The sequence below is a fragment of the Chinchilla lanigera genome, unplaced genomic scaffold (assembly GCF_000276665.1).
Source record: "Chinchilla lanigera isolate Chin_1 unplaced genomic scaffold, ChiLan1.0 scaffold00054, whole genome shotgun sequence".
NCBI classification, from domain to species: domain Eukaryota; kingdom Metazoa; phylum Chordata; class Mammalia; order Rodentia; family Chinchillidae; genus Chinchilla; species Chinchilla lanigera.
The window spans coordinates 8,470,245-8,493,835 of NW_004955455.1; the positions used below are offsets into that span (position 1 = coordinate 8,470,245).

At 49.8% G+C, this 23,591-nt stretch overlaps 4 protein-coding genes across 11 annotated transcripts; 3 read left to right on the forward strand and 1 right to left on the reverse strand.

Annotated features, from left to right (window-relative positions):
* Positions 1–2,588: 2,588 nt before the first annotated feature.
* On the forward strand, positions 2,589–4,501 carry Chchd10 (coiled-coil-helix-coiled-coil-helix domain containing 10). Its single transcript, XM_005396426.2, has 4 exons — positions 2,589–2,720; positions 2,976–3,195; positions 4,046–4,193; positions 4,287–4,501. Exons 1-4 carry the CDS (start codon positions 2,680–2,682, stop codon positions 4,304–4,306), a joined length of 429 nt encoding a protein of 142 aa, XP_005396483.1. The 5' UTR covers positions 2,589–2,679; the 3' UTR covers positions 4,307–4,501.
* Positions 4,473–8,596, reverse strand: LOC102012731 (chromosome unknown open reading frame, human C22orf15). 7 transcript variants are annotated; one of them, XM_013520437.1, is made up of 6 exons: positions 7,042–8,594; positions 6,261–6,347; positions 6,032–6,169; positions 5,719–5,790; positions 5,471–5,638; positions 4,473–5,008 (listed from the first exon to the last, which is right to left on the reverse strand). In XM_013520437.1, exons 1-5 carry the CDS (start codon positions 7,064–7,066, stop codon positions 5,499–5,501), a joined length of 462 nt encoding a protein of 153 aa, XP_013375891.1. In that variant the 5' UTR covers positions 7,067–8,594; the 3' UTR covers positions 4,473–5,008; positions 5,471–5,498. The 7 variants fall into 7 exon arrangements, with proteins under 7 accessions (XP_013375891.1, XP_013375890.1, XP_013375892.1 ...); XM_013520436.1 differs by having other exon boundaries at positions 4,473–5,011; positions 7,042–8,592; XM_013520438.1 differs by having other exon boundaries at positions 4,473–4,921; positions 7,042–8,591.
* A 4,844-nt stretch (positions 8,597–13,440) lies between these two features.
* Vpreb3 (pre-B lymphocyte 3) lies at positions 13,441–15,270 on the forward strand. 2 transcript variants are annotated; one of them, XR_001236300.1, is made up of 2 exons: positions 13,441–14,005; positions 14,877–14,961. XR_001236300.1 is itself a non-coding variant. In XM_005396427.2 (2 exons), the coding sequence occupies exons 1-2, from the start codon at positions 13,954–13,956 to the stop codon at positions 15,111–15,113; spliced, it is 375 nt and encodes a 124-aa protein (XP_005396484.1). In that variant the 5' UTR covers positions 13,490–13,953; the 3' UTR covers positions 15,114–15,270. The 2 variants fall into 2 exon arrangements, 1 of the variants encoding a protein (XP_005396484.1); XM_005396427.2 differs by having other exon boundaries at positions 13,490–14,005; positions 14,791–15,270.
* Positions 15,271–15,807: 537 nt separating this feature from the next.
* Positions 15,808–22,193, forward strand: Znf70 (zinc finger protein 70). Its single transcript, XM_005396428.2, has 2 exons — positions 15,808–16,713; positions 19,782–22,193. The coding sequence occupies exon 2, from the start codon at positions 19,856–19,858 to the stop codon at positions 21,194–21,196; it is 1,341 nt and encodes a 446-aa protein (XP_005396485.1). The 5' UTR covers positions 15,808–16,713; positions 19,782–19,855; the 3' UTR covers positions 21,197–22,193.
* The last annotated feature ends 1,398 nt before the right edge of the window (positions 22,194–23,591 follow it).

Consider the following 23,591-nt stretch of genomic DNA (forward strand, 5'->3'; position numbering starts at 1 on the left):
CACTTCTTCTAAAAGACTCACAGAGACCCCTAGAGGACGAGGAAGGACAAGACAGCGTAAGTTTTATGACCTAGAGACTGCCGTTTCCTTTAGTGCCTCACTTTGTGCGTCCGTGTATGTGAGGTACTGCAGATTAAACTCACGACCTTTGCACTGAGGTACATTCTCATTCCTTTTTTATTTATTTTTTTAGTTTAAGACAGGATCCCAAAAAGTTGCTAACTTGTCTATCAGAGGTGGTCTCAAAGCTTCAGTCCTCCTGCCTCGGCCTCCCAGAGTACTGGGATTACTTTTTTGGTACTGGGAATCAAACTCAGGATCTTGCACTTGCCAGGCAGGTGCTGCACTGCTGAGCTATATCCCTAGCCCTGTGACTACATTTTTAAAAGGTAAGCTATGCCTCACTTTTTCATTTTTTTCTTTCTTTTGTGTGTGTGCCTCTTTTTTTTTTTTTTTTTTTTTTTGAGACAGGGTCTCATTCTGTAATTCAGACTGGTCTTGAACTTACTGTGTAGCCCAGGGTGGCCTTGAACTCATGGCAATCCTCCTGTTTCAGCCTCCAAGTGCTGGAATTACAGATGTGTGCTACCATGCCCAGGCTGTATGCCTCACTTTTTAAGGTAAGGATTTCAATGTCTGCTTCACCCTTATTTTAGCAATACTGCTCAAATTTTTAAAAAAATTTAAAAATGAGTTGGGCGAGCCATTTATACATTTTCTGGTACACAAATTAAACATTCATTTGTTTAACTACTTTAAATGGCCTTGAGTGCCTCCAGGAGTGCACTGCCATGCTTTGTGGAAGCTGCAGGCCACCAGCCACAGGAGCTCAAAGAACAACCATCCTGATGAAGATCCTGGGGAGGGGACACCGTTACCATCAACAGTGCACTTAGCTAGGTGGGCTGATCACAGAGTGCTTCCTGCAGGAGGAGGGGCCTGATAAGCCTGGCAGGATGATTCCATTTGGCCAGTGGGAACCGAGAGGGCAGGAATTACACAAGCAGAAGAGTGAGGCTGGAACAGGCCTGGCACATCTGAAAGGAGGCTGTGGCCCACCCTTTACACACACATCTCACTAGGAAACCCATGCTTGAGATGGATGGTAACCCTCACTTCACAGAAAACGGAGGACTGAGGAGGGGAGGTCCCTGCTGCACAGGCTGGCTGAGAGGACTAAATGTAAGAATGCAGGAGTGCGTGTGACTTTCGTGAACAGTGTGTGTGGTTGGGGAGAGTTTTGCACACTTACAACTGGGCGCCCCCAGGCAGGGCCAGTCCTAACTCAGCTGTCCACCTGTCCGTGCACTTCCTCCTTCCCTTTCCTAGAGGGACCTCTGCTCCCCACTTGGTGATCAAGCCCCATCTCTCAGGTGATTTTTATTTTTTTAAATTTTTAAAAATTTTTTTGGTACTGGGAATCAAACTCAGGACATTGCTCTTGCCAGGCAGGCGGCTGTGCCACTGAGCTGTATCCCCAGCCCCCTCTCAGATGATTTTGCTCTTGGTGGTTTCCTGGTGCCAGGCAGACTCCTCTAGTACACCAGACTGTACAGAGAAAGGGAAAGAAGTCAGGATCTCTCCCTGCCCCATTGAAGGGTCATTGTATGGCTATAGCAAAGTCACCAAGGAAAAAAAAAATTTAAAACTTCAAGTTCGTGAAAGGCAGGGAAGCATTTTAAATTCACACCTTTGTCATCACCTTGGCATGGAACCAAGGTGCTAAAATCTTGAGCCCTCAGGGCCTGGCCTGATGGCCCACGCTTAATTGCAGCACTTTGGGAGGCTGAGGCAGGAGGATCACAAGTTAGAGCCCACCTCAGCAACGTAGTGAGACCTTGGATCAAAATAATAAAGATCTGGGGATGTAGGTCAGTGTGATTGCCATAGGTATAAAAAAATGTCTGGAGACCTCAGAATTTAAACTTATGCTAAGTTTAACCTTTGCAGGGCGAGCGCTTCTAGGCACTCAAGTTAAAGACAGTGTTTGGGATGGACACGTGGCCTGAATGTCGCATAAACGCTGTCAGGGTCCGGCGCGGCTTCCCTGTGGTCAGGATCCCAGCGGGACGGGTAGGGTGGGTCCTTCAGAGTTGCACAGCGGAGCCTTCTCGCATCATCCGGGTTGCCCGACTCTGGAAGAGTCAAAGAAGCGTCCGGACGCCCTCTAGCGGGAGTTCTGGGATGGGTAGCTGCAGGACTTCTTCACTTTAGTCCACCCCAAACCGAGACCAAGTGGTAGTCGGCAAACTCTAGTGAGCAGGAGCAGGGAGCGAAGACCGACCTTGCACCTTCTTCCTCCGGTGGTCTCTTTCCCTGCCTCTCGCCGTGGTCCTTCTAACAGAAAGACCAGGTCCTGTCGCCCCTGCTTCAGTCCTCGGCGATTCGCGATAATGGCCAGTGTCCGCAAGGTCCTCAGAGCTCGGGCCAGGCGCAGGGAGGGCGCAAGGTCCTCTTTCTCGCCGAGAAGGACGCAGGGACCAAAGGGCAGCTGGAAGAGGGAGGAGCACCAGCGGTACGGGAAGCAGGGATTGGCTGTGGAGAGCACCGCCTCCCGGGAGGCGTGTCCTTGAAAGCGCGCCCCGCCCCCTTGCCAGAGAGTGCGCAGCGCGGCTGCGTCTGACCGTGAGACGCAGACGCGGTGCTTGTGCGCTCGACTCCTGTCGTCTGGGTCCTGCCATGCCTCGCGGAAGCCGCAGCGCGGCCGCCCGGCCGGCCAGGTGTGAAGAAGACCGGGGCGCAGTGGGGCCGGGGCTAGGGCGGCGTGCGCTGTCCTCCGAGGACTTCCGCGGGGTGACCTTGGTTGCTATAGCGCCATCTTGGTGGGGGAGGGGTGGGATGCAGCAACCCCTCTTCTAAGAAGGAGGTCGCTCACATGCCCTGGAGGACACCGGTCGGTCGTTTCCAGGAGCTGCAGGCGTGTCAAACGCCTGGAGTCCGGCCAGGATTAACCCTGTTTCTTTCTACCCCTGCAGCCGCCCGGCCGCAACTTCTGCCTACCCTCCCGCGCACCCACCGCCCTCAGCGGCCACCCCGGCTCCCGCTCCTTCGGGCCAGCCGGGCCTCATGGCGCAGATGGCTTCCACCGCCGCTGGGGTGGCCGTGGGCTCGGCTGTGGGGCATGTCATGGGCAGCGCCCTGACCGGAGCCTTCAGTGGGGGAAGCTCAGAGCCTGCCCAGCCTGCTGCCCAACAGGTGAGCTGCAGGTCCAGGAGCTATGAAGCGGGACTCCCCAGGGCTGCTGAAGTTTCCTGGTGTATTCCGAGTGATTCCGAGCGCCCTCAGGCCAGCCACTCTGCCTTGGAAGGGTGCTCTGCCTCACTGTGCTGTTGGGTTCGGTGTCATTCCCTGGCAGGCTCTCCCTGCCTCTTCCTTGAGGCCAAGGCCCCGGGGATTCCAGGGACTGACACACCAGTCCTTTAAAGATGGTGAAATCCAGGCTGGTAGGGCTCAGAGACTTGCCCAAGGTCAATTAACTTTAACGGGAGAGAGGAACGTTGACTTTCCCAAGCCTTTGCTCTCACACTTAGGTCCGGTCCGCAGCTGCTGGGCCCGAGGGTGAAGGGTCGTTGGTGACCATGATGCCTGTGCCTTGATGACCTGTCCCTCACTGGGGCGTCACCAGTCCTGAGCCAGATCCAAATGCTGCTTCGCAGCTGGGTCAGGGTCATGAGAATCAGTGTGGCTGAGCCAGGAAGGTGCTAGAACTTGTGGGGAATGGCTCATACTCTTGAGACAATATGCAGAGGACAAGGTTTTCTAGAACCTTCTCTTCCCCCTGCAGCTACCTAACATGCCCATTTTAAGGCAGCAGGAAAACCTGCTTCTGCTGAGTGGCTTTGAGCAGGCTGCTGGCTTACCCTGTTTGCACAGAAGGAGCAACAGAGGCTAGACAGGGGCAGACAGGCCGCAGGTCATTCAAGCTACCTTAGACTCTTGGGCATCTAGGCTGAGAAATTAGGGAGAGGCAGGCAGCCCTCAGAACCTACCCACAGGTGGGTTGCAACCCTGAGAGACCCTGCTGCTTCTTGCAATGTCCCCCTAGGCGCCTGTCCGTGCTGCCCCCCAGCCCCTACAGATGGGGCCCTGCTCCTACGAGATCAAGCAGTTCCTGGACTGCTCCACCACTCAGAGTGACCTGTCCCTGTGTGAAGGCTTCAGTGAGGCCCTGAAGCAGTGCAAGTACAACCACGGTGAGCAAGTAGACTCTGCCCCCGTGCGGTTGAGCGGGTAGATCCTCTTGCATCTGCAGGGTGACCTCCAGCCTGTGTACCCCACCCCCACAGGTCTGAGCTCTCTGCCCTGAGGAGGCTGCTGTGGACTCATGCGTCAGCTCTGACATGGATCCCAGACCACAGCCCTGAACCCACCCCATTCCCTCACCGACAGCCGGACCATGACGACAGATTGTACCTGGGATTGGGAGTAAGGATGGGGTTTCTTACCCCACAGGATAACCCAAGACGCAAACGTATAATTAAAGTGTTTATTTTAGAACACAGCCTGCTGTGTGCCCTCTTGCTGGCCTGTCTGCCAGGAGCACCGTAGCTGGTGAGGTAGGCTCAGAAATGGATAGATGTCTCATTGTGGTGGGCTGGGAGGAGCCCTGTTGTAATGTGCACTGTGGCTAGCCAAGGACAGAGCACCTTGGAGAGTCCAAAGTGAGGGGATCAGGCTTTAGCAGGTGACAGCAAGGGCATCTGGCTCTGGAGACTGCAGTCCAGGGCGGAGCCCATTGTCTCCGCCTCTCAGGGTTACCTGCTCCTTCCACTGTTGTTGTTTCTGCCTCTAGATCCCGTTATCCTCACCCACATTTTAGCCGCCCCTCCGTGTATGTGACTTTGCCCCTCTTGCTGATGCAACTTCTCAGTAATTCCAGATTCTGCAAGGGGACTCCTGCTGGGTTGCTGTCTGTTTGCACCTGATCACATGAGACAGAGGTCAGAGCCACCCCCCTTGCATCTGAGTCCAGCTTGGCTACTCGCTGTAGTGTGCCAAGTCACGGGGCCTGCTGGAACAGAGGAGTAGGCCATTTGAACCCAGTGCGGACTGCTTCATCAAGCATTTTTTCCTGGTGTTGGAGATGGAACCCAGGGCCTCATACATGCTAGGCAAGTGCCCTACCACTGAGCTACATTCCCAGTGCCTGCACACATAACACACACACACACACACACACACACACACACACACGAGGTCATGCTGGGACTCTAACCCAGCCCCTTGTGCATGGTAGGCAAGCACTGTGCTGTGCATTGAGCTCCTACCGTGTGTCATGCCCTATTCTAGCAAGTACGGAGACTTTCTTGCCCTAAGGGGCTCACATTCCAGCAAGATGGGACTCTCTCAAGGTACAGTGTCTTCCATCTTAGGGGTATATGGGGTGGGTTGAGGATCTGCCTCTGCACATACGTGTCTGTCCCTTGAGAAGGGATCCCACTTTACCCTGTGTCTTTCTCGGCATCCATACCTTCTTCACACTGGGCTCCTGGCCCCTGCTAGCGGGTCTTGGACATCAGTGAGCCCACCCTTCGGGACCTTGAAGGAGTGCCTTGCTCCTGCTGGCCACGCCGGTTTCCCATGCGTCTCTTCCTGCTGTTGCCCATGGCTGGGAGGCCTGACAGCCAGCGCAGCTCCTCTGGAAGGCCCAGGAAGCCCTGCTGGTGGGGACTGGAGAGCGGATGTGCCCTCCCCCTGGGGCTCTGCCTTGACACTCACCTGCCAGCTCAGGATACCAGTCATCCAGGTTCTCCAGTAGGGACACATAGCGGGTGGGGACTCCACCTTCTCCTGTGGGTTGTGGAGAGGACAAAGAATCCCTGACTAGCCTGACGGTCCCCATCCTACCTTTTCTCCTGGATCTGTGCTGGCCTGGGCAAGGGAGACGGGAACAGGGTACTGGGTAAGAACGGGTTGGAACTAGGTCCCTGGCCACAGTAGGGACTGGGTAGGGCCTTGGGTCATCTGTAGCCTGCTGTCCTTCCCTTACATTTCAGTGTCACTGCAGGGGAGAGCCTTGGGCTCCACTTACTGATGATCTGCACGAGAACATAGGTCCCTCGCTCCTGCAGCAGGGGACTGCCCCTAGAGGGGGGTGAGGAAGTCCCTTCCTCCAGGTCCTCACCCAGGCTCACCAGGTGCCCATCCTCAGCCAAGAGGGCGATGGTTGCTGGAGGGCATGGAGAGAAACTGAGCAGAGCTGGCATCCCTGCTTGGGGGCTCTGAGCCCCTTCTCCCCAGACCTCTTCCCATCTCCTTACCATCTGGGGGTACCTGTCCCTTCCGCTTCAGGTAGGCAGTGAGGGTCACCACGCTGCACCAGGGGTTGACAAGCTCCCAGTGGCCAGCTGAGGGGGGCAGAGGTGAACAGTCGGCATCCCCTACTGTCCCTATAATGAAGGTCTTCTGCCCCTCCCTCCAATTTCCCCCCTCACGAGGCTGCAGCTAGAGCACAATCATCCAGGCAAATGTTTGAACTGTTTCTGAGGGCCTTCCATCCAGCTTTCTTGAGTTGTGAATGATCAGGATTCATGATTAGGGCCCATGATTTAAGTCCCCTGAGCTGGCCAGGGCCGGGCCACAACCCCGTTGTGCTGGGCCTTCTGCACCTGCCCTACCTAGCAGCCCCACCCCTAATCTGATCCCAGGAGCAGCCCCGCCTCTTTAAACTGACCCTGGCAACCTCGCCTGGTGCCAGAAGGGTGGGAACTGTGCAACTGCAGTTTCAAGTATCTAATGCCAGCTGAAGCTTGAGGACCACTGACCAGGTGAGAAAGAGGTGGTGCAGTTTTTAAAAGGTCGCAACAAAGTGTGGCCGGCGCTGAACCGGGAGGAGCCCGCCCAGGACTCAGGCCGGGTTTTCACCTCAAGCGATTCGCTCCAGGCTCTCGGTTTTCTTATAAACCCGCTTCCCCAAACCCGCATCCCTCCCACTCTGTACTCCTTCCCACCGCTGCCTCCTCACCTCCCCAGGAAGAGAAAGTCACGTTTCAGAGTGTGTCCGTCCCCCACCAGCCTTTGGGGACGAGGGACCCCACTCACCTCCAAACATCACCTTGATAAACATGGCTGCAGCAGGGTGGGGCAGAGGGGGGGACTTTGATCCTCCACCTCCTGATTCCAGCCAGAAAGGGCCTGGTCCTGCGATCTACCCCAGGGTGGAGTCCTACTGGGGAGCTGTGAACATGTGAAGGTCGGATGGGTGGGTGGTCTCACGCCCGGGTCCCAACTCAGCCACCTCCTCAGCTAGTCCTAGACCCCTGGCCTCTTCCTCCTGCCGCTTAAGGAGTAGCTCCCCCTAGCTCTTAAGCTGGTCTCCATGGCAGTGGAAGCCGCTAAGACGTCTAGGCAGGAAATGCCTTACCCCAGTGTCCCGGTAACAGAAACTGACAGGGCGGGCATTCCCTAGGCGGTGTTGTGATCAGGCGTTGTGATCAGGCTTGTAGTGGGAGCTCCAAGCTGGGGGTCCAGGGATGCTCAGACGCCCCACGAAGAAGAGACAGACCGCCCCCCCAGCCTGGAAGAGGTGGCAGTGTTCGTGTCCTTGCCAACCTCTGCAGACGCTAGCACCATGGGACGCCCCCCTGTGCTGGCTTTCTCTCCCTCTCTGCCTTTCTCCTCTCTCCCAGCCTTCCACTCTTCCATCCCTGTTTCTTTTTCTTGTCAAGTTTATTGAGGTGTAAATTACACACATTAAAATTTGCCCTTTTCAATGATTTGAAGGTTTTTTTGGTTCGTTTTTGTTTTTGAGATACTAGGGAGTGAACCTACTTTTGCACTGAGATACATCTCCAGCCTATTTATTTATTTATATAGAGAAAGGGGTTTGATAAATCACCCAGGTAACACTCAAACTTGTGACTCTTCTGACTCAGATTCCTAGAGCACTGGAATTACAGACATATGTCACTGTGCCCGCATATGTCACTTTGTAGTTAAACCAACATGGAGACGCTTATCAAGTCGTAATCAGCCCTCTCCAAAATAAACAAAGCTGGGAGGTCACAGGAGGAGGAAAATCTCTCACATGTATGTCTGACAATAAGAGCTATGCACAGCCACTCTGCCAGAACCACAGCCTTGCACAGAAATGCTTCTGCAAGGACATCTGCCCTGTGACTGTGTGTTTAGTCTTGGACTGACGCCACTCTTATTGACACTTGTGGCCAAGGATTATTGCTGAAAAATATTTTATGATATCCATTTCACCTTTAAAAACTTCCCTTTGCCTCAACCTTCTTGAATGCACTTGCAGTTTATTATGTGTATGTGTATTCCCATTGCAATGTTATTTTATCCCCAAATAAATTTATCTTTTGAAAATCTCTCTTGAGTTGTTATTTAGGTTAACATAGTCAGCTCTAGTCGCTGGTGTCCACTGCTCTTTTTTCTGTCCCTGCCTTTCCCAGAATGTCATATATGGAACCACACAGTATGGAGCCTGTTGTGTCTGGCTTCTTTCTTGTAGCAGTATACATTTCAAGTTGTGTGTATTAATATTTCCCTTCTTCTCATTGCTGAAGGGTGTCCCATTGTCTGGAGGTACTGCAGTTTGTCAGTCTATTTGCCTGCTGTTGTTTTGGGTTGTTTCCAGGTTTTGGAGATAATGAATAAAACCTGTACTGATATCTACCTGCAGAAAGCAGAAGTTTTAATTTCTTGTCTTGGTTACTTTTCTGTTGGTGCTGAGACAAAATACCCAATGCCCCAAATTAAGGAAGAAAAAACAACAACAAACAAAGGTCACAGTTTGTGGAAGTTTCAGCCCATACGGCTGGCTCCAAGGCAGAGTGGCACAGGGCAGAGGGCAACAATTCATAGCAGTGGAAGACAGCCAAAAGCAACAACAGCAAAACGGAGGAGAGCAGGTGGGGAGAGCAAGCTTCTTTCCCTCCCTTATATTGTATGCAAACTATCTTCCCCAGCGTAGGGTGTAGCACTCACACCCTACATCCCAGCATTGCATCGTGGATCAATCATAATCTAGAAGCCTGCACCCATGACTGCATGAGGCTTTGGAAGAACATCCAGACACAAACCATAACATTTCTCTAGTAATTTTTCTAGGGAGGGACTGGGGATTTAGCTCAGCAGCACAGCACCTGCCTGGCAAGCACAAGGTCGTAAGTTCAATTCCCGGTACCGGAAAAAAAACCAAACAAACAAAAAGAAAATTTTTTTTTTCCTAGGGATTGCCAGGTCATCTAGTGAGTGCATGTTTATAAGAAACTGCCAATGTGTTTTCCAATGTGTCTTTGCCATTTTGCAATGTCTTGCTGTCTCCTAGATCCACATATGTCCCAAGTGCTTTTTTTGTTGTTGTTAGTTTTCACTATCAACTCTTTCTAGTACTGGGGCTTGAACCCAGAGCCACAAGCATGTTAACCAAGTGCTCTACCCTTAAGCTACATTCACAGTTCTTGCCATCAGCTCTTGCCATCATTCTTGTCTCTTGTCTCTTATATTTAGCTATCCCTCTTTGTCCCCTTCTGACTCCTCTCTGTTCTCACACTTAAACTGTCTCTCTGCTTCTTTGTGTGTTCATCCTTCGACTTTTTTCTTTATCTTTTCATCATTCTCTTTCCTCCTTGCCTACTTCCTCTGCTCTGTCTCGCCCTACCTTCCCATGATCCTCTACTAGACTCTTCCAGCCAGAGTGCCGGCTGGATACCCTCATGCTTAGGCTATATGCCTTGCCACCCACAGAACGGCAAGGTAGGAGGAAGTCTGGGTCTTTCCTGCAGCTTACCAGTAACCTTATTCTGGCTGTGGGTGAGTGCTTTCCTTTGGATGACTTCAGTGTTCCCATTGGTAGAAGCGGGTACACACCATGTGGAAACAGCCTTCCCCAACCTTATTTAAGCATGCGGCACTTCTCTGGGGACCCAGACCTACAGAGCACAGCTCAGGAAGTTTTTTTTTTTTTTTTTTTTGGTACCAGGAATCAAATTCAGCACCTTGCGCTTGCCAGGTAGGCTCTTGTGCCACTGAGCTATATCCCTGGCCCGGAAAGTTATAAATGTGAAGACTCCAGTGCTTACATTCAGACTCAGGAAGGAAAGGCCATTCCAGCCCTGGGGTCCCAGTGCTGAGAGTCACCTTTCTGCTGTTGAAGGATCTCAGCCTCCATGCCAAGGAGATCCTTAAGGAAGTCTCAGGGATGGAGAGGGACCCATGGAAGGGCTTTATAACCTCCCCCAAGGCAGTTAATGAAAGCATATTGGTTGGTTGGTTGCTTGTTTTTTCAGTTTAGAAATCATGTATCATTGGCCATTACACAACTTTTACCAGACAAATATAATGTACAGAAATTATACAAGTCACTTTGTCTCAAGCTTTAATATTTAGCAATGTTTTGTTTAGCTGAAATATTTCAGCTGTAAAATTCATCTTTAGTTACAAAAAAATCAGAAACCTTATCAGAATTAGACCCTTTTACAAATGTTCTAAGAGTTCTTAAGCTGCACTAAAATGAGAAAAATACTAATTTTAATCAACTATAGAAATGATCCCTGAAAGTATAGCCTTACTAATTTTAAAATAATCTGGACTGTTTCTGTAGTTTTTGTACACATAGTAAGTGGCCTCATTATAGGAAAACCAACTAAAAGTTGATCACATTAAACACTGTAAAATAATGGCAAAAGCTAATCACCTTTTAACAAAATAGTCTCTATGCAATAATTCCAAGCATCAAACATATGATTTAGTGGTTGATAACTGTCTGCTACAAAACATGAAACAAAATACATTTACTGGATTATTTTTCACTTTTCAACCACTGTATCTATCTAAAAATAAGGATTTCTGATAAAACCTGCACTTCGTTTAACCATTCAGTTTCCCTCTTTATTATTCTTCTTTTTGTCATCTCCCAACTTTACCACACCCCCACAGTAGGACCATATAATTAAACACAGTAAGTACCTGGGGTTTATGCTTTAGACCAAGACATCATTTTGAGTAATTGCAAATGATGTAAAGCTGTTCATGGAAAAAAAAGATATTTGTGATCACAAGTACCTCAAAAAGTAATTATATTCAAATATCATGCCTTAGCAATTACAAAACCATGATTTTGACACATGGCAATTTATAAGTTAAGCAACTGTAAAATACTAAAAGATGTGAACAACTATTAATCCCTCTGTTTAAGTGTTTAGTGTTCTGTTTAAGAGTGCTCCACTTGGGTACTTATTTTTTCAGTTCACATAACCAGCCTACTGTACAGCAGGTTAAATCATAAAGTACAAATTCAAGGAAGGCAATACCTTTACTAAGTTACAAAACTTCTGGCAAAGCGATACAGTACTCTTTAATATAGTAACAAGCTGGGCATGGTGGCATATACCTGTAATCCCAGCACTTAGGAGGCTGAGGCAGGAGGATTTCCATGATTTTGAGGCCAGCCTGGAATACAGAGTGAGTTCAAGCCCAGCCTGAACTACATAGCAAGATCCTATCTCAAAAAAGAAAACAACAATAACAACAACAAAAAAAACCCCAAAAAGCCCCACCAAAATAAACACAGTAACATAATATTTCTGTTGGAGTCCTATATTAGTGACTGACTTTCACTCCAAAAATATCATTTCAGTACCAAATCAAAGCACTGTGGTTTTTAGCAGAGCAAGTTATTTTATACAAATTAATGTGTTTTACAACTATACAATTTCTCCTTTTAAAGTGAGTTCTCTCATGTACCCTGTTCAAGTTTATAGCATCAAGGCAGCTATGTATATGTCAGGGATGGATCTGTCTGCTTTGCTCTGGAGTTGGTCTAAAGTCAGGTAGAGTTCCAATGTCCAAAAAGCTTCAACATTCTACCTTAAGAAGACTCAGGGTCAATACCAATTTCTTCTAAGTATTTTTTTTTTAATCATTATATTATAGGGACCTGAGTCAGGTAGAAATATAGGCAGTCAGACAGGGCTAGGCCCTAAAATGAGCCACTGCAGAAGATGAGAACACATCACAACTGTGGCTAGAGGCACATCTGTTGAAGTTCAGTCCTTAAGATAAAAATGGAATGACCAGGCCTACATGGCTCCCCAAGGGATAAGCAATCAGTTGAGATTATACTATAATTGGTATAACCTGGTCCAGTAAAATATAGATAGATAACAGTCACCCAGGTGGATGGCCAGAGCATCTGGAATCATCCCTTCCCCCAAATGCCTTTGTTCTTTCCATGTACCCTTGCTGTGTGACCCGCTTCCCTATGGAATCAATATTAGCTGAACGTCTATACTTGTAATATTATTGGTTGATTATAATTTGACCCATGTTGTACTCACCTTATAATTTTGTACCCACCTCATGATTTTGCTCTACAAAACATTCTTAGAGAAGTGAGCTCAGTGACAACCTACTTTCAAGTGCCCTTTTCTCTTTCAGGAGCTGTCTTTCAATAAATCTGTCCTACTCTTAAACTCTCTTGTTCCTTACCTCCTGACAGTTCCACTCCTGGGTGTCTCTCTAGCAAAAATAACACAGGTACACCAGGGGCTGGGGATTTAGCTCAGCGGCAAAAGCGCTTGCCTGGCAAGCGCAAGGTCGTGAGTTCGGTTCCCGGTACCGGAGAAAAACCAAAAAAAAAAAACAAAAAACAAAAAACACAGGTACACCAAAAGACACTGATAGGAATGTTCACAGCAGTTTCATTGGTCTTGGCCAGAGGGTACAAGCCCTCAGATATCTAGTAACAAGAGAATGAATAAGCTAACTATGGTTAGTCACAAGATGGATTACACACAACTATGAGAATGATTACATATTGTCTGAACGTGGATCACTCTCATACTGTTGGACAAAAGAAGCAGGCACACACTTTCACAAATTCTACTTATAACAGAAATTCTAGAGCAGGCAACATTAATCTAAAGTGATAGAAGGTAGATTGATGGTTTCCTTGGGCATTATGTTAGTCAGCTTTCCATCACTGTAACAAAAACCTGAGATGAACAACTTATAAGTAGAAAAGGTTTATTTTGGCTCACAGTCTAGAGGTTTCATGGTCACTTGGTCCTTTTGCTTTGGACTGGGGACCAATCCTTTAACATATAGGCCTTTGACGGACGTTCTAGATTCAAGATACAGCAGGGGTAGAGACTGTTCTCTAGAACAGTGAAGGAGAGGTGCTTCTGGACATGGAAATACTCTTTTTCCTTTTTTTCCTCTTTCTTTCTTTCTTTCTTTCTTTCTTTCTTTCTTTCTCTTTCTTTCTTTCTTTTTCTTTCCTTCCTTCCTTCCTTCCTTCCTTCCTTCCTTCCTTCCTACCTTCCTTCATTTCTTTTTCTTTTCCTAGTACTGGGAATGAGCTGAGCTACATCCCCAACCCTTTTTTGATTTTTTAAAAATATATTTTGAGTCAAGGTCTCAATAAGTCATTAAGTTGCCCATGCTGGCTCAAATTTGTAATACTCTTGCCTCAGCCTCCCAGAGTGTATGTGCCACACTGCCTGGCTGGAAATGTTCTAAATCTTGATCCAGATGGAGATTACAGTGCTCTGTGTGTGTGCATGCACATGTATGTTATATAAAACTGACCTATTTGCTTAAGGCTTGTGTACTTTCCCATATTTCACTTGTACCTCAATAAAAAAGTAGATTCTGGGGTCAGAGATATAGCTCAGTGGTAGAGCATTTGCCTGGCATGTTTGAGGCCCTGGGTCGATCCCTGTGCTACGAAAAATAAAGCAGATTTCAACATCCTGCTATAATTGCACGTGAGGACTTCCAAGTTTCTGATCTCCCATAGCCCTGAGTACCAGGACCGTGACATTTGGGAAGATAGGGCCGGGCTGTTGGTCCTAGCCACACCTCTCCTTCTTCAGTCAGTGGGTTAATTTGCATACCTTTTTGTGGCCCAGCAGCCACCCCAGTCCTGTGCCCCTAAGCACCTGGAGCATTGCCCAGCAGAACCTCTCCCTGCCTGTCTCTCTGCCTCTGGTCATGGCCTGTCCCCAGTGCCTGGTCCTTCTGCTGATGGGAGCCTTCCTGGCAGGTGAGCCCTCCCACGGCCCGGCTGACCTAGGGGTGGAGTGGGGGATTGCACTGACCTGAGAAGGCCCCTGGAAAGAAGCAAATCAATGAGGACAAACAAGAGAGTCATGGGAGAGGGACTGAGTTAGAGGGAGACCTGGCTCCATGAGGTTCTGCCCCTGACCTAGGGCAAGTCACCTTCCGTGTGGGCCTTGGTTTCTTCATTTGTTAATGAAAAGATCACTAAGGTCCCTTCAGACTCACCCTGCGGGGTATCTAAGGAGAACAGAGCTTAATGCCTTAATTTTCCACAGGGAAACTTGCCTGAGCTGGTCCCTATCCCACAGGGCCTCAAAGGCAACCTAACCCCCAAAAAGTCCCCTGTGGCCTGAGTCTGACCTGATGGGTTGTACAGTCCAAGAGTCTCCTGGGGGTTGGTAGCCTGCAGTCAGGATTTGTAAGTGTCATGAAACTCAGAGGGAAGGGGTATGCGTAGAGAGGGAGGTGGGCAGCAGGAGAACCCTGAATGTGAGTCCTATGTTCAAGTGAACATGGATTCTGGGGGACCTGGCATTAATGGTGATGTAGGGGTCACTGACTCCAAAGCCCTCACTCACAAAGGAAAATGGAGTCCTAAAGAGGGTAATTTAAGTCAAATGGAACTAGGCTTCCTGTGCCCCTTCTAATGCCAATCCCATGGCACAGGCTATGGAAGTGGGCATCTCCTTGAAGTTTGACCAAGCCTTCCTAGACAGGAGCAGGAGAGAAGGGACCCAGGCCTGGCCTCAGTGGGTCTGTATTTCTCAGTCTCCCAGCAAGCCCTGGCCCAGGCGGTTGCACTGCTGGTCTTCCCAGGCCAAGTGGCTCAACTCTCCTGCACACTCATCCCCCAGCATGCCAGCATTGCAGACTATGGAGTGTCCTGGTACCAGCAGCGGGCAGGTAGTGCCCCCCGCTACCTTCTCTACTACCATTCAGAGGAGGACTTCCACCGGCCTGATGATATTCCCGACCGATTCTCAGCTGCCAAGGACGCGGCCCACAATGCTTGTATCCTGACCATCAGCCCAGTGCAGCCTGAGGATGACGCAGATTACTACTGCTGTGTTGGCTACGGCTCTGGTCCCTAGGGGTGGAGTATGGGATGAATGCCCTGTCTGCCTCCTGTTTCTGCCTCTGAACTTGGATACCCCGCTCTCTCTGGTCCTTGCTTTCCTTCTCTGTACAATGGATTAATAAAATTCAGCATTATTATGAAGGCCATGAGTTCTTGGCCAAAAAAATGACTGTAGTTGGTCTGGGAGTGTGTGTGGGATCGTTGCTGAAGAGGAAGCACCTGAGACCCCTGGGGAGCAGCCCAGCCTTGCCCTTGGCCCCCAGGGGCTCAGCCTGGTAGCCTGGTGGCCTGGCCTTCCGGTGACCTCAGGCACTAGAAGGGGAGAAAAAGGAACCAGCCCTTATTGCCCCCAGTTCTGCATGGCTGACTGTGGTCCAACGCTCACACAGTCTGGGGAGGCTGGCCCTCACAAAGCCAAGGCTGCTGGCTTGTGGAGGGGCAGCCGCTGCCTCCCACCTGCAGTCTCTGCAAAAGGTCCTATGGGTCACTGATGGAGCAGGGAGGCAGGAGTGTGTAGGTGGCATGGAGCATGGAGGGAACTGAGAGGCACTTCAGGGCCCAGGCAGAAGGTGTGGAAGGGAGGTGGCCAGATGCCTGGGTAGCATCCCTCCCCTCCGGAGTGTTCTGTTCTCCTGTGATTAGGTTGATATCTCTTGGGGAAAGATTTCTCACAGGCTGGGTGGCCACACCTGAGCTGCCATGGGCTGAGGGGCAGAGAAATGGATGAAAGGGAAGTCTTGCCATCAGAGGCAGAGCTATGTCTGGAATTGGAGCATGAGTGGATTCCAAAACATCCCCAGGCTGGGGTGGAGGAGTAGCTCAGTGGTGGAGCACTTGTCTACTTGGCAGGAAGTCCTGGGATAGATCCCCAGAGACACAAAAACAAGCACATCCCTCTTCCTTTCTGGTGCCCCTAAGAGGCGCTTCACATGTGGAGGTTAGCACCCAGACGCACGGAAATCAGAGGCTCCAGGGTCCTGCCTACACTCCCGGCCACACGTCCCAATCTGTCTCTGTGGGAGCGGGGAGGGGAGAGAGGACCAGGGTTGTCCTTGAATGAGGGATAACGCAAACAGGACTTCTGGGTCGAGAATGTTGGGGCTCCCTTCCTCTTGTTCTGAAACCCCAGACTCCGGGGTGGTCCCGGTCTCACACTTAGCGCCCCCGCATCCCGCTCCCCCCCACCTACCCCCTCCGGGCAGCAGGTGCCTGTGGTCTAGACCAGCCCGTCTTTCCTGGCCTGTTTTTATTCTGTACTCTAGCCAATAGCGGGCCAGCTCTCTTTTCCCCATGGCCAGTCGCACTCCTCTCATCAAGGACACTTTTCTGATCCGGATCCCCTTGCCCTAGCTTCTGGGTAGTTTAGTAGCACTCCGGCCAGACAAAATAGGACCACCGAGATGCCAAGACCTCCGCGCGGCCTAGAGCGGTCCCGGAAGTGCCCTCAGGCTGGGGGCGGGACTCCAAGCGTTCTGGCGGCAGCGGGTTTAGCTTCAGCTGCAGCAGAAGAGCGAGGCCGAGACGACCGCGGGTTGGAGGGACTCAGGTGCGGCCACGCCCCGCCCGCCCGCGGCCCCGCCCCAGCCCAGGTGCGCCGCCCCGCCCCGGCTCAGGTGAGTGGCACCACGTCCGCCAGTGGGACCTGAGTGCGCCTGAACACCTGTGCCTCCGTTGGCCCCTCGTAGGGATGTCCTCAGCCGGTGGGGAGTCTGTAGGGGCGTCGCGTCGCCATCTGGGCAGCGTGTGCGGATCTATGGCTGCTCGAGTGTCTCTAGCCAGGAGACCCTGACCACAGTGAGGGTTTGCCCAGTGCGCGGGCCCTGGGGCGGGGGACACCTGGAAGATGGGTGCCTGGTGCAAAAAGAGCTAGAGAAGGCCCCGAGAGAGACAGGAAGTATGGGATTCCAGACCTGTGGATATTTTGTCCAAAAACATACAACACATTGGAACAGATTAATTGGTTGCCAACTTTGTGTCCGTAATGGAGACTTAAGCGTGTAGGGGCTACTACATATTGGGAATGGAAAATCTGTAAGGAGAGAATATGGGTACTACCCGGATGTAACAGGTGGGTGGCGGAAGGTTTGCAATCCGTACATACCAAGAAGGAGGGATCAGAGGGTATAGAGATTGAGAAGAAAACTTTCAGAAACCATGGGAATAAAGTAGGTGCAGGGCAGGGGAGCTGTAGGGGGCAAGGCTCAAAACTTACGACATCCAGGTAGGCAGCGTGGATTATTGAAAAAGTGGAGCCGTGTTGTCACTTCTTCCAGTTAAGACAATGCCAGAAACCTGCTTCTTTTTACATATTGGCAACTAAGGAAAAGCCCGACTCTTTGAGAGCCAAACCAAACGTGTCTATGTGGCAATACCCCAGGCTGCCAATTTGCAATTTCTGAAATGTCGGGTGTGGAAAAGGAGGTATTGGTGAGCAATGCCAGATCGAGTGGAAAGATGAGGATCAAGAAGAAAGGATTTTGGCGATAAGGAGGTCATTGGAAGCCAGCACTGCATGCCGAGGTCCTTGCTGAAATTGGAAACTTGAAATCTGTCATGATGCTGTGCATAGCTGTACGATTTTGCTGGCAATGTTTAACATCTTAGGAGGAACTGGCAGGGAAGGTTGGGACTCGGCAGCTGGTTGCCCCAGGACAAGTAGGTGTGAGGTGCTTTTCCTCACTTTGATCATTTATTCAACAAGTTGAAGATACACCCACAGTTGGAACTACTAAGGACAGAGAGGGTGTAAACCACACAAAGAAGGGATGGAACTAGAAGAGGAGAACCTGGGTGAAAATGGAAAAAGCATAGGCTGAGCCGGGTGTGGCGGTGCACACCTGTAATTCTAGAGCTGGGGAGGCTGAGGCAGGAGGATCAATCCGAGTTCAAGGCCAGCCTGGGCTGCATAGGCCTGCGCCACCACACCTGGCTGAGAGGTTGTCTCTTAAGGACTTCTCCTTTATCTAGCACAGAAGTTTCAGAATAGGGCTCTGAGGGCCTTCCTTAGCGACCACTATAGTAGAGTGGGGGGCTGAATGGGGTGTTCTAGCATCTTTCCTTGTCCCTGTTAAAACAGCATCCCTTCCACTGCAACAGTGCTGCTTTGGTCTGTTTCATTTATTTACATATCCTGATTGACAAAAAAGAAAAAAGTGTGATAGTTATAGCATAAAACAAATGGCTTAAAAGAATGGCTTTTTCGCCCTTTAATCATTTATTCAACAACTATGTGCACCGAGATTGTGCTGTTGTGCTGGGGATTGGGAATTCCACAGTTGAAGGAGCGCAGAATTTACTCTTAGGGAGCTGAGAGACTAATGTTAGGGACAGTCTTGTAAATATGCAGGATGGTGAGTGCTCACCAAGATGGCCATGAGTCTGAGAGAGCAAAGGCTAAGGGACATTTGAACTGAGTGTGGGAAGATGAGCAGGCTGCAGTCAGAGGGCAGGGGAAAGATTTTTAGAAGACAAATCAATGGAGATAAATTGTTGAGCTAGAAGATTAGTGTGTGGGGAACAGAGGCAGGAGACAAGACTGGAGGGGTTGGGTATGAAGGATGTGAGCTGTTGCCAAGATCCCTAGAAGGAAGATGACAAGATCAAGCTTGTGTTTGGGTATTTGACTTTTGTCTCAGTGTAGAGCACAGGAGGCAAGCAGCCAGTTAATGAGGACAGAGGGTAGAGACGCCTAATCTGTGGTTTCAGGAAATGGACAGGACAGGCTGGATTGGGCAAGGATGAGAGGGTCTAGGCTGACCCTTGAGTTCTGGCTGGGTACCTGCTGGAGGTGGCGCTGCTGTACTCTTTGTCTTTCCCAAAAATCCCACTGCCAGCCTCATCCAGTCACCAGACGCTTGCCCCCTTTTCCACAATGGCTCCACTTCCTGTTTTAGCCCACCTTTGTGAACACTCTAAGTCTAGACACCCTGATGTGCCACTTGATTTTGTCTGTTTGTCTTCGTTCTGATTGTTTCTAGTAAGTGAAATTTGACTCAGATTCATTTGGGATTATCTCAAGGCCAAGGCTGTCTTACACTATACTCATTTGGTCTTTCCTTTTTTCTCTTTCTTTCTTTCTTTCTTTCTTTCTTTCTTTCTTTCTTTCGTGTGTGTGCGTGCACACGCCCGCCCGCCGTACTGGAAATTAAACCCAGGGGCTTTGCACGAAGCTATATCCTCAGACCTTTTTATTTTTTGTTCTGTTTTGTTTGTTTGTTTCTCTTTTTTTTGTATTGGAAATTGAATTCAGGATCTTGCGCTTGCCAGGCTGGTGCTTATGCCACTGAGGTATATTCCTAGCCTGTTTTGTTTTTTTGAAACAGGGTCTTGCTTTGTAGTTCAGACTGGCCTAGAACTCACTGTGTAGCCTAGGCTGACCTCAAACTTGCAGTGATCCTCCTGCCTCAGCCTCCCGAGTACTGGCATTATAGACATGCGCCACCATGCCCAGTTTAGACCTTCTTATTTTTTGAGACAGGGTCTTGTTAAATAGCTAAGTTGCCCGGGCTGGGGTTGAGCTTGAAGTCCTTCTGTCTTAGCCTTGCAGACTGCTGAGGTTATAGGCATATGCCACCAGGCCCACCTCATTTGTTCTTTTCTGCCATAGATTCTAACATGCAAAGGAGGCACCTGTGAGATCCTTGAGTTACTGACTTGACAACATGCCTTGTTTTCTTTTCAGGTTATGAGAACAGTGAATGGAGCTCAAAGAAGAGTGTTTTTAAAGACATATAGTCATTGGAATTGAGATTCACAATGGAGGTTCCCTCAGCAACCAAGTTTAGTGAGACCTTTGTGTTTGAGGACAGGTTAGAAACACAGCAAGAACTTTTCCCAGGGGAAGACCTGGGAGACCCTTTTCTTCGGGAAAGAGGTTTGGAACAAATGGCTGTTATTTACAAGGAGATCCCTCTTGGGGAGCAAGACTTGGAACATGATGATTACGAGGGGAATTTCAGTCTTTGTTCCAGCCCTGTTCAGCCTCAGAGTATCCTCCCAGGAACCAGACCCCAGGATGAGGACATATTTGGCCAAGCCTTTCTTGAGAAAACCGACATCAGTGTGTGTCAGATCATCCACGGTGAAGAGTGCAGTCCACAAGCTCGTGAAGAAGCAGGCAGCGGGGACTTGGGGCTTAATACACCTCACAGAACCCCACAGCCAGCCAAACCCTATGCATGTCGCGAGTGTGGGAAAGCCTTCAGCCAGAGCTCACACCTCCTGCGACACCTGGTCATCCACACTGGGGAGAAGCCCTACGAGTGCTGCGAGTGTGGCAAGGCCTTCAGCCAGAGCTCGCATCTTCTCCGCCATCAGATCATCCACACTGGTGAGAAGCCGTATGAGTGCCAGGAGTGTGGGAAGGCCTTCCGCCAGAGCTCAGCCCTCTCACAACACCAGAAAATCCACACTGGGAAGAGGCCCTACGAGTGCAGGGAATGCGGGAAGGATTTCAGCCGGAGCTCCAGCCTCCGAAAACATGAGCGAATTCACACCGGAGAGAGACCTTATCAGTGTAAAGAATGTGGGAAATCCTTCAACCAGAGTTCAGGCCTGAGCCAGCATCGGAAAATCCACACCCTAAAGAAACCCCACGAATGTGATCTCTGTGGAAAAGCCTTTTGTCATAGGTCCCACCTCATTCGGCACCAGCGGATTCACACAGGGAAGAAACCTTACAAATGTGAAGAGTGCGGAAAGGCCTTCAGCCAGAGCTCCAACCTCATTGAACATCGGAAGACCCACACTGGTGAAAAACCCTACAAGTGCCATAAGTGTGGGAAAGCTTTCAGCCAGAGCTCCTCGCTTATTGAGCACCAGCGGATCCACACTGGGGAGAAGCCCTACGAGTGCTCTCAGTGCGGCAAGGCCTTCTGCCACAGCTCTGCACTGATTCAGCACCAGCGGATCCACACTGGCAAGAAGCCCTATGCCTGTGAATGCGGCAAGGCCTTCAGACACAGGTCCGCTCTCATTGAGCATTATAAAACGCACACCAGAGAGAAGCCCTATGTGTGCAATGTGTGTGGCAAGTCTTTCCGAGGAAGCTCACACCTGATCCGGCATCAGAAGGTCCATGCTGGGGAGAAGTTCTAGAAGGGGAAGCCCCACCACTGCTTGGAAGCCTTTATTAGATGGAGTCCATATCCATGTCACTTTGGCTCTAAGACCCCACCTACTTCCCCGATAACCTTGCCAGGTGGACACCCTCCAACAGGGCCCTCCTGAGCATCCCTGCTATCATGAAGCCCCGTGTGGCATCATGGTCTCAACACATTTCCTGGGTAGAAGGAAAGGGGCACACGGGGAGGTGAGCCCACAAAAAAGAGCTGGCTTTCAGCTCTTATTCTCACATTTGACTCCCAAGCCTACAGATGAGATTTTGTTTTTCCCTGTCTCTGCTTTTCTCAGTGTCTGGAAGAAGACTATGTCAAGAGGCAGAAAGTAGAGATAAACCCAGGAAATTTAGATGTACTCTTTAAGTCAGGCAGCAGAATGGCCCTCTCAGAAGAGAGCACATTACAGTCCAAGTCAGCTGAAGGAAATGAATTCAAAAGTAGAGGTGAAAGAGGCAAAATGGAAATCTCTACCTGGGTTAGGCATTGATGGTGACAACCAAAACATGTTACCAAGGCAGAGGAGGGTCCAGAAGGACTGATTTGGGGGTTAAGGAAGGTGGTGACCCCCTGGGCATGGTCTCATAACCCTCTGCTTAGCCTGAGAGTGGAGTCTGTCAGTGGAACTATCACAAGGGAGCAGAGGTTTGACCTTTTTGTGGTCAGGATGTTTGACACCCATGACTCAGCTGGGTGTTAGCTACTGTGCCCTTCAGGAACAACCCCTCCCTGAGACCTAGTGCTCCAAGAGCACAGTGTGCCTTGGATGCCAGCAGGGCCCACTTCTGGTCTGGCAGTTACACTGATTCCTCTCTTTGCTCCTTGATGTTGGAAGCAGGTGATTTGGGAGGTGCAGGCCAAGGTCAAATCATAAGGTCTAGTTTCAATCATGATTTGACTAGTCTGCAAATAGTGTGTTTCCTGGATTACACATAGAATGGTTTCATGAGGTATTCTGATAAATGTGATTTTTAAAATTTCAGTGTTCCTTTTAGAATAATTGCATCTGGTTACCCATAAAGCAGAGCTAAAACTGAATTTCTTTCATGGTCTCCCTACTTTATCCATGTCAATCAGATTAAAGTGTGTAATCCTAAAAAAAAAAGTCTGGGTTCAAAGTCCAGTATTGCCCACCCCTATTTGTGTGACCTAGGCCCCACAACTTCCCAGGGCTGTTTCCCCATATGAGTGATGAGATCTGACTGAGCACTTCTAAGGGTAGGTTCAAGGCTTCTGTTCAGAATGGGACCACACTTGAAAGTGCTTTGCAGCTCAGCAGTCATGGGTGGCGGTTGAGAATGGAGACCCTGAATGACCCCTGTCCTACCCTGAGGCATGTTACCTGCAGACCAGAGAAGTTTCCAACATACCATGGTGTCCTCCTAGACACTCTCCCAGTCCTCCTGCTGCAGTGGTGTCATCCATGCTCCTGTGATCTTTCTACCTTCCTCCTAAGTGTAGCTCACCTGGGGGTTGTGTTTAAGAACTGCCATTGACCGTGTCCCACCTTGACCAATTGAATCACTGGTGTTGGATCCCTGACATGTTTCTGAATCTCCCTAGGTGGTTATAAGTTACAGCATGTGGCCAGACAGTGAGCCCTGTGCTGGGCTTTCATGCAGCCCTGACAGTTTCCTATGTCAGCCTGTTTACTCTGACAGAGCAGAGCTTGAAGACTGTTCTCTCAGTCTCCTGACTCCACACCCTGGGCCCCGGGATTGGGCTCAGGCAGTGACAGGTGCCTTGCCAGTTGAAAAGCATCTGTCCCAGGCTAGAGGATCTCTCTTTTTGCAGTGCTGGAAATTGAACCCAGGGCCTTACACGTGCTAGGCAAGTGCTCTACCACGGAGCTACATCCCCTTCCTGTGATGAATCCCCTTAGTGCTGCCCAAACTCCTCAGTGCTAGCGGAGAAAGAGATAGTCAGGGCTGTTTTAAAGTTTTCCAAGAGTTTATGTCTGGAGTCACAAATGCATCATGGTGAGATGGCCATTTCAGCTGGTTCTGTGCTATCATGTCCAGCATTGATTAAAGCATCACTTTGCACATGTCAATATTCTCCTTAAAGCCAACTTTCAGAAGCCTTTCTGCATGTAGATTATTGTTTCAGCCAATCTGGCTTACTCCCTGTGAAGAACCCTGATATGATGGACGTGAACATGGTGCAGTATATAGTTTTGATGAATAAATATGAAGAAGCCATATTTGCTTTTAAGTGAGACCTGGTAGGCCAGAGATTTTGGTTTTTTTGTTTGTTTTTATTTTGTTTAAGACAGGGTCTTGCTATGTAGTTCAGACTGGCCTTGAACTAGTGGCAGTCCTCCTGCCTCAGTCTCCCAAGTGCTGAGAGTACACATGTGTGCCACCACACCTGGC

Coding starts and splice junctions, on each gene's coding strand:
- Chchd10 (XM_005396426.2), top strand. CDS start 2,680: ATGCCTCGCGGAAGCCGCAGCGCGGCCGCCCGGCCGGCCAG. Junction 3,196..4,045: donor CCCAGCCTGCTGCCCAACAG/GTGAGCTGCAGG, acceptor ATGTCCCCCTAG/GCGCCTGTCCGTGCTGCCCC. Junction 4,194..4,286: donor GCAGTGCAAGTACAACCACG/GTGAGCAAGTAG, acceptor CCACCCCCACAG/GTCTGAGCTCTCTGCCCTGA.
- LOC102012731 (XM_013520434.1), bottom strand. CDS start 7,066: ATGTTTATCAAGGTGATGTTTGGAG. Junction 6,170..6,260: donor GGGACAGGTACCCCCAGATG/GTAAGGAGATGG, acceptor CATGCCCTCCAG/CAACCATCGCCCTCTTGGCT. Junction 5,791..6,031: donor TGTTCTCGTGCAGATCATCA/GTAAGTGGAGCC, acceptor CACAACCCACAG/GAGAAGGTGGAGTCCCCACC.
- Vpreb3 (XM_005396427.2), top strand. CDS start 13,954: ATGGCCTGTCCCCAGTGCCTGGTCCTTCTGCTGATGGGAGCCTTCCTG. Junction 14,006..14,790: donor GATGGGAGCCTTCCTGGCAG/GTGAGCCCTCCC, acceptor TGTATTTCTCAG/TCTCCCAGCAAGCCCTGGCC.
- Znf70 (XM_005396428.2), top strand. CDS start 19,856: ATGGAGGTTCCCTCAGCAACCAAGTTTAGTGAGACCTTTGTGTTTGAG.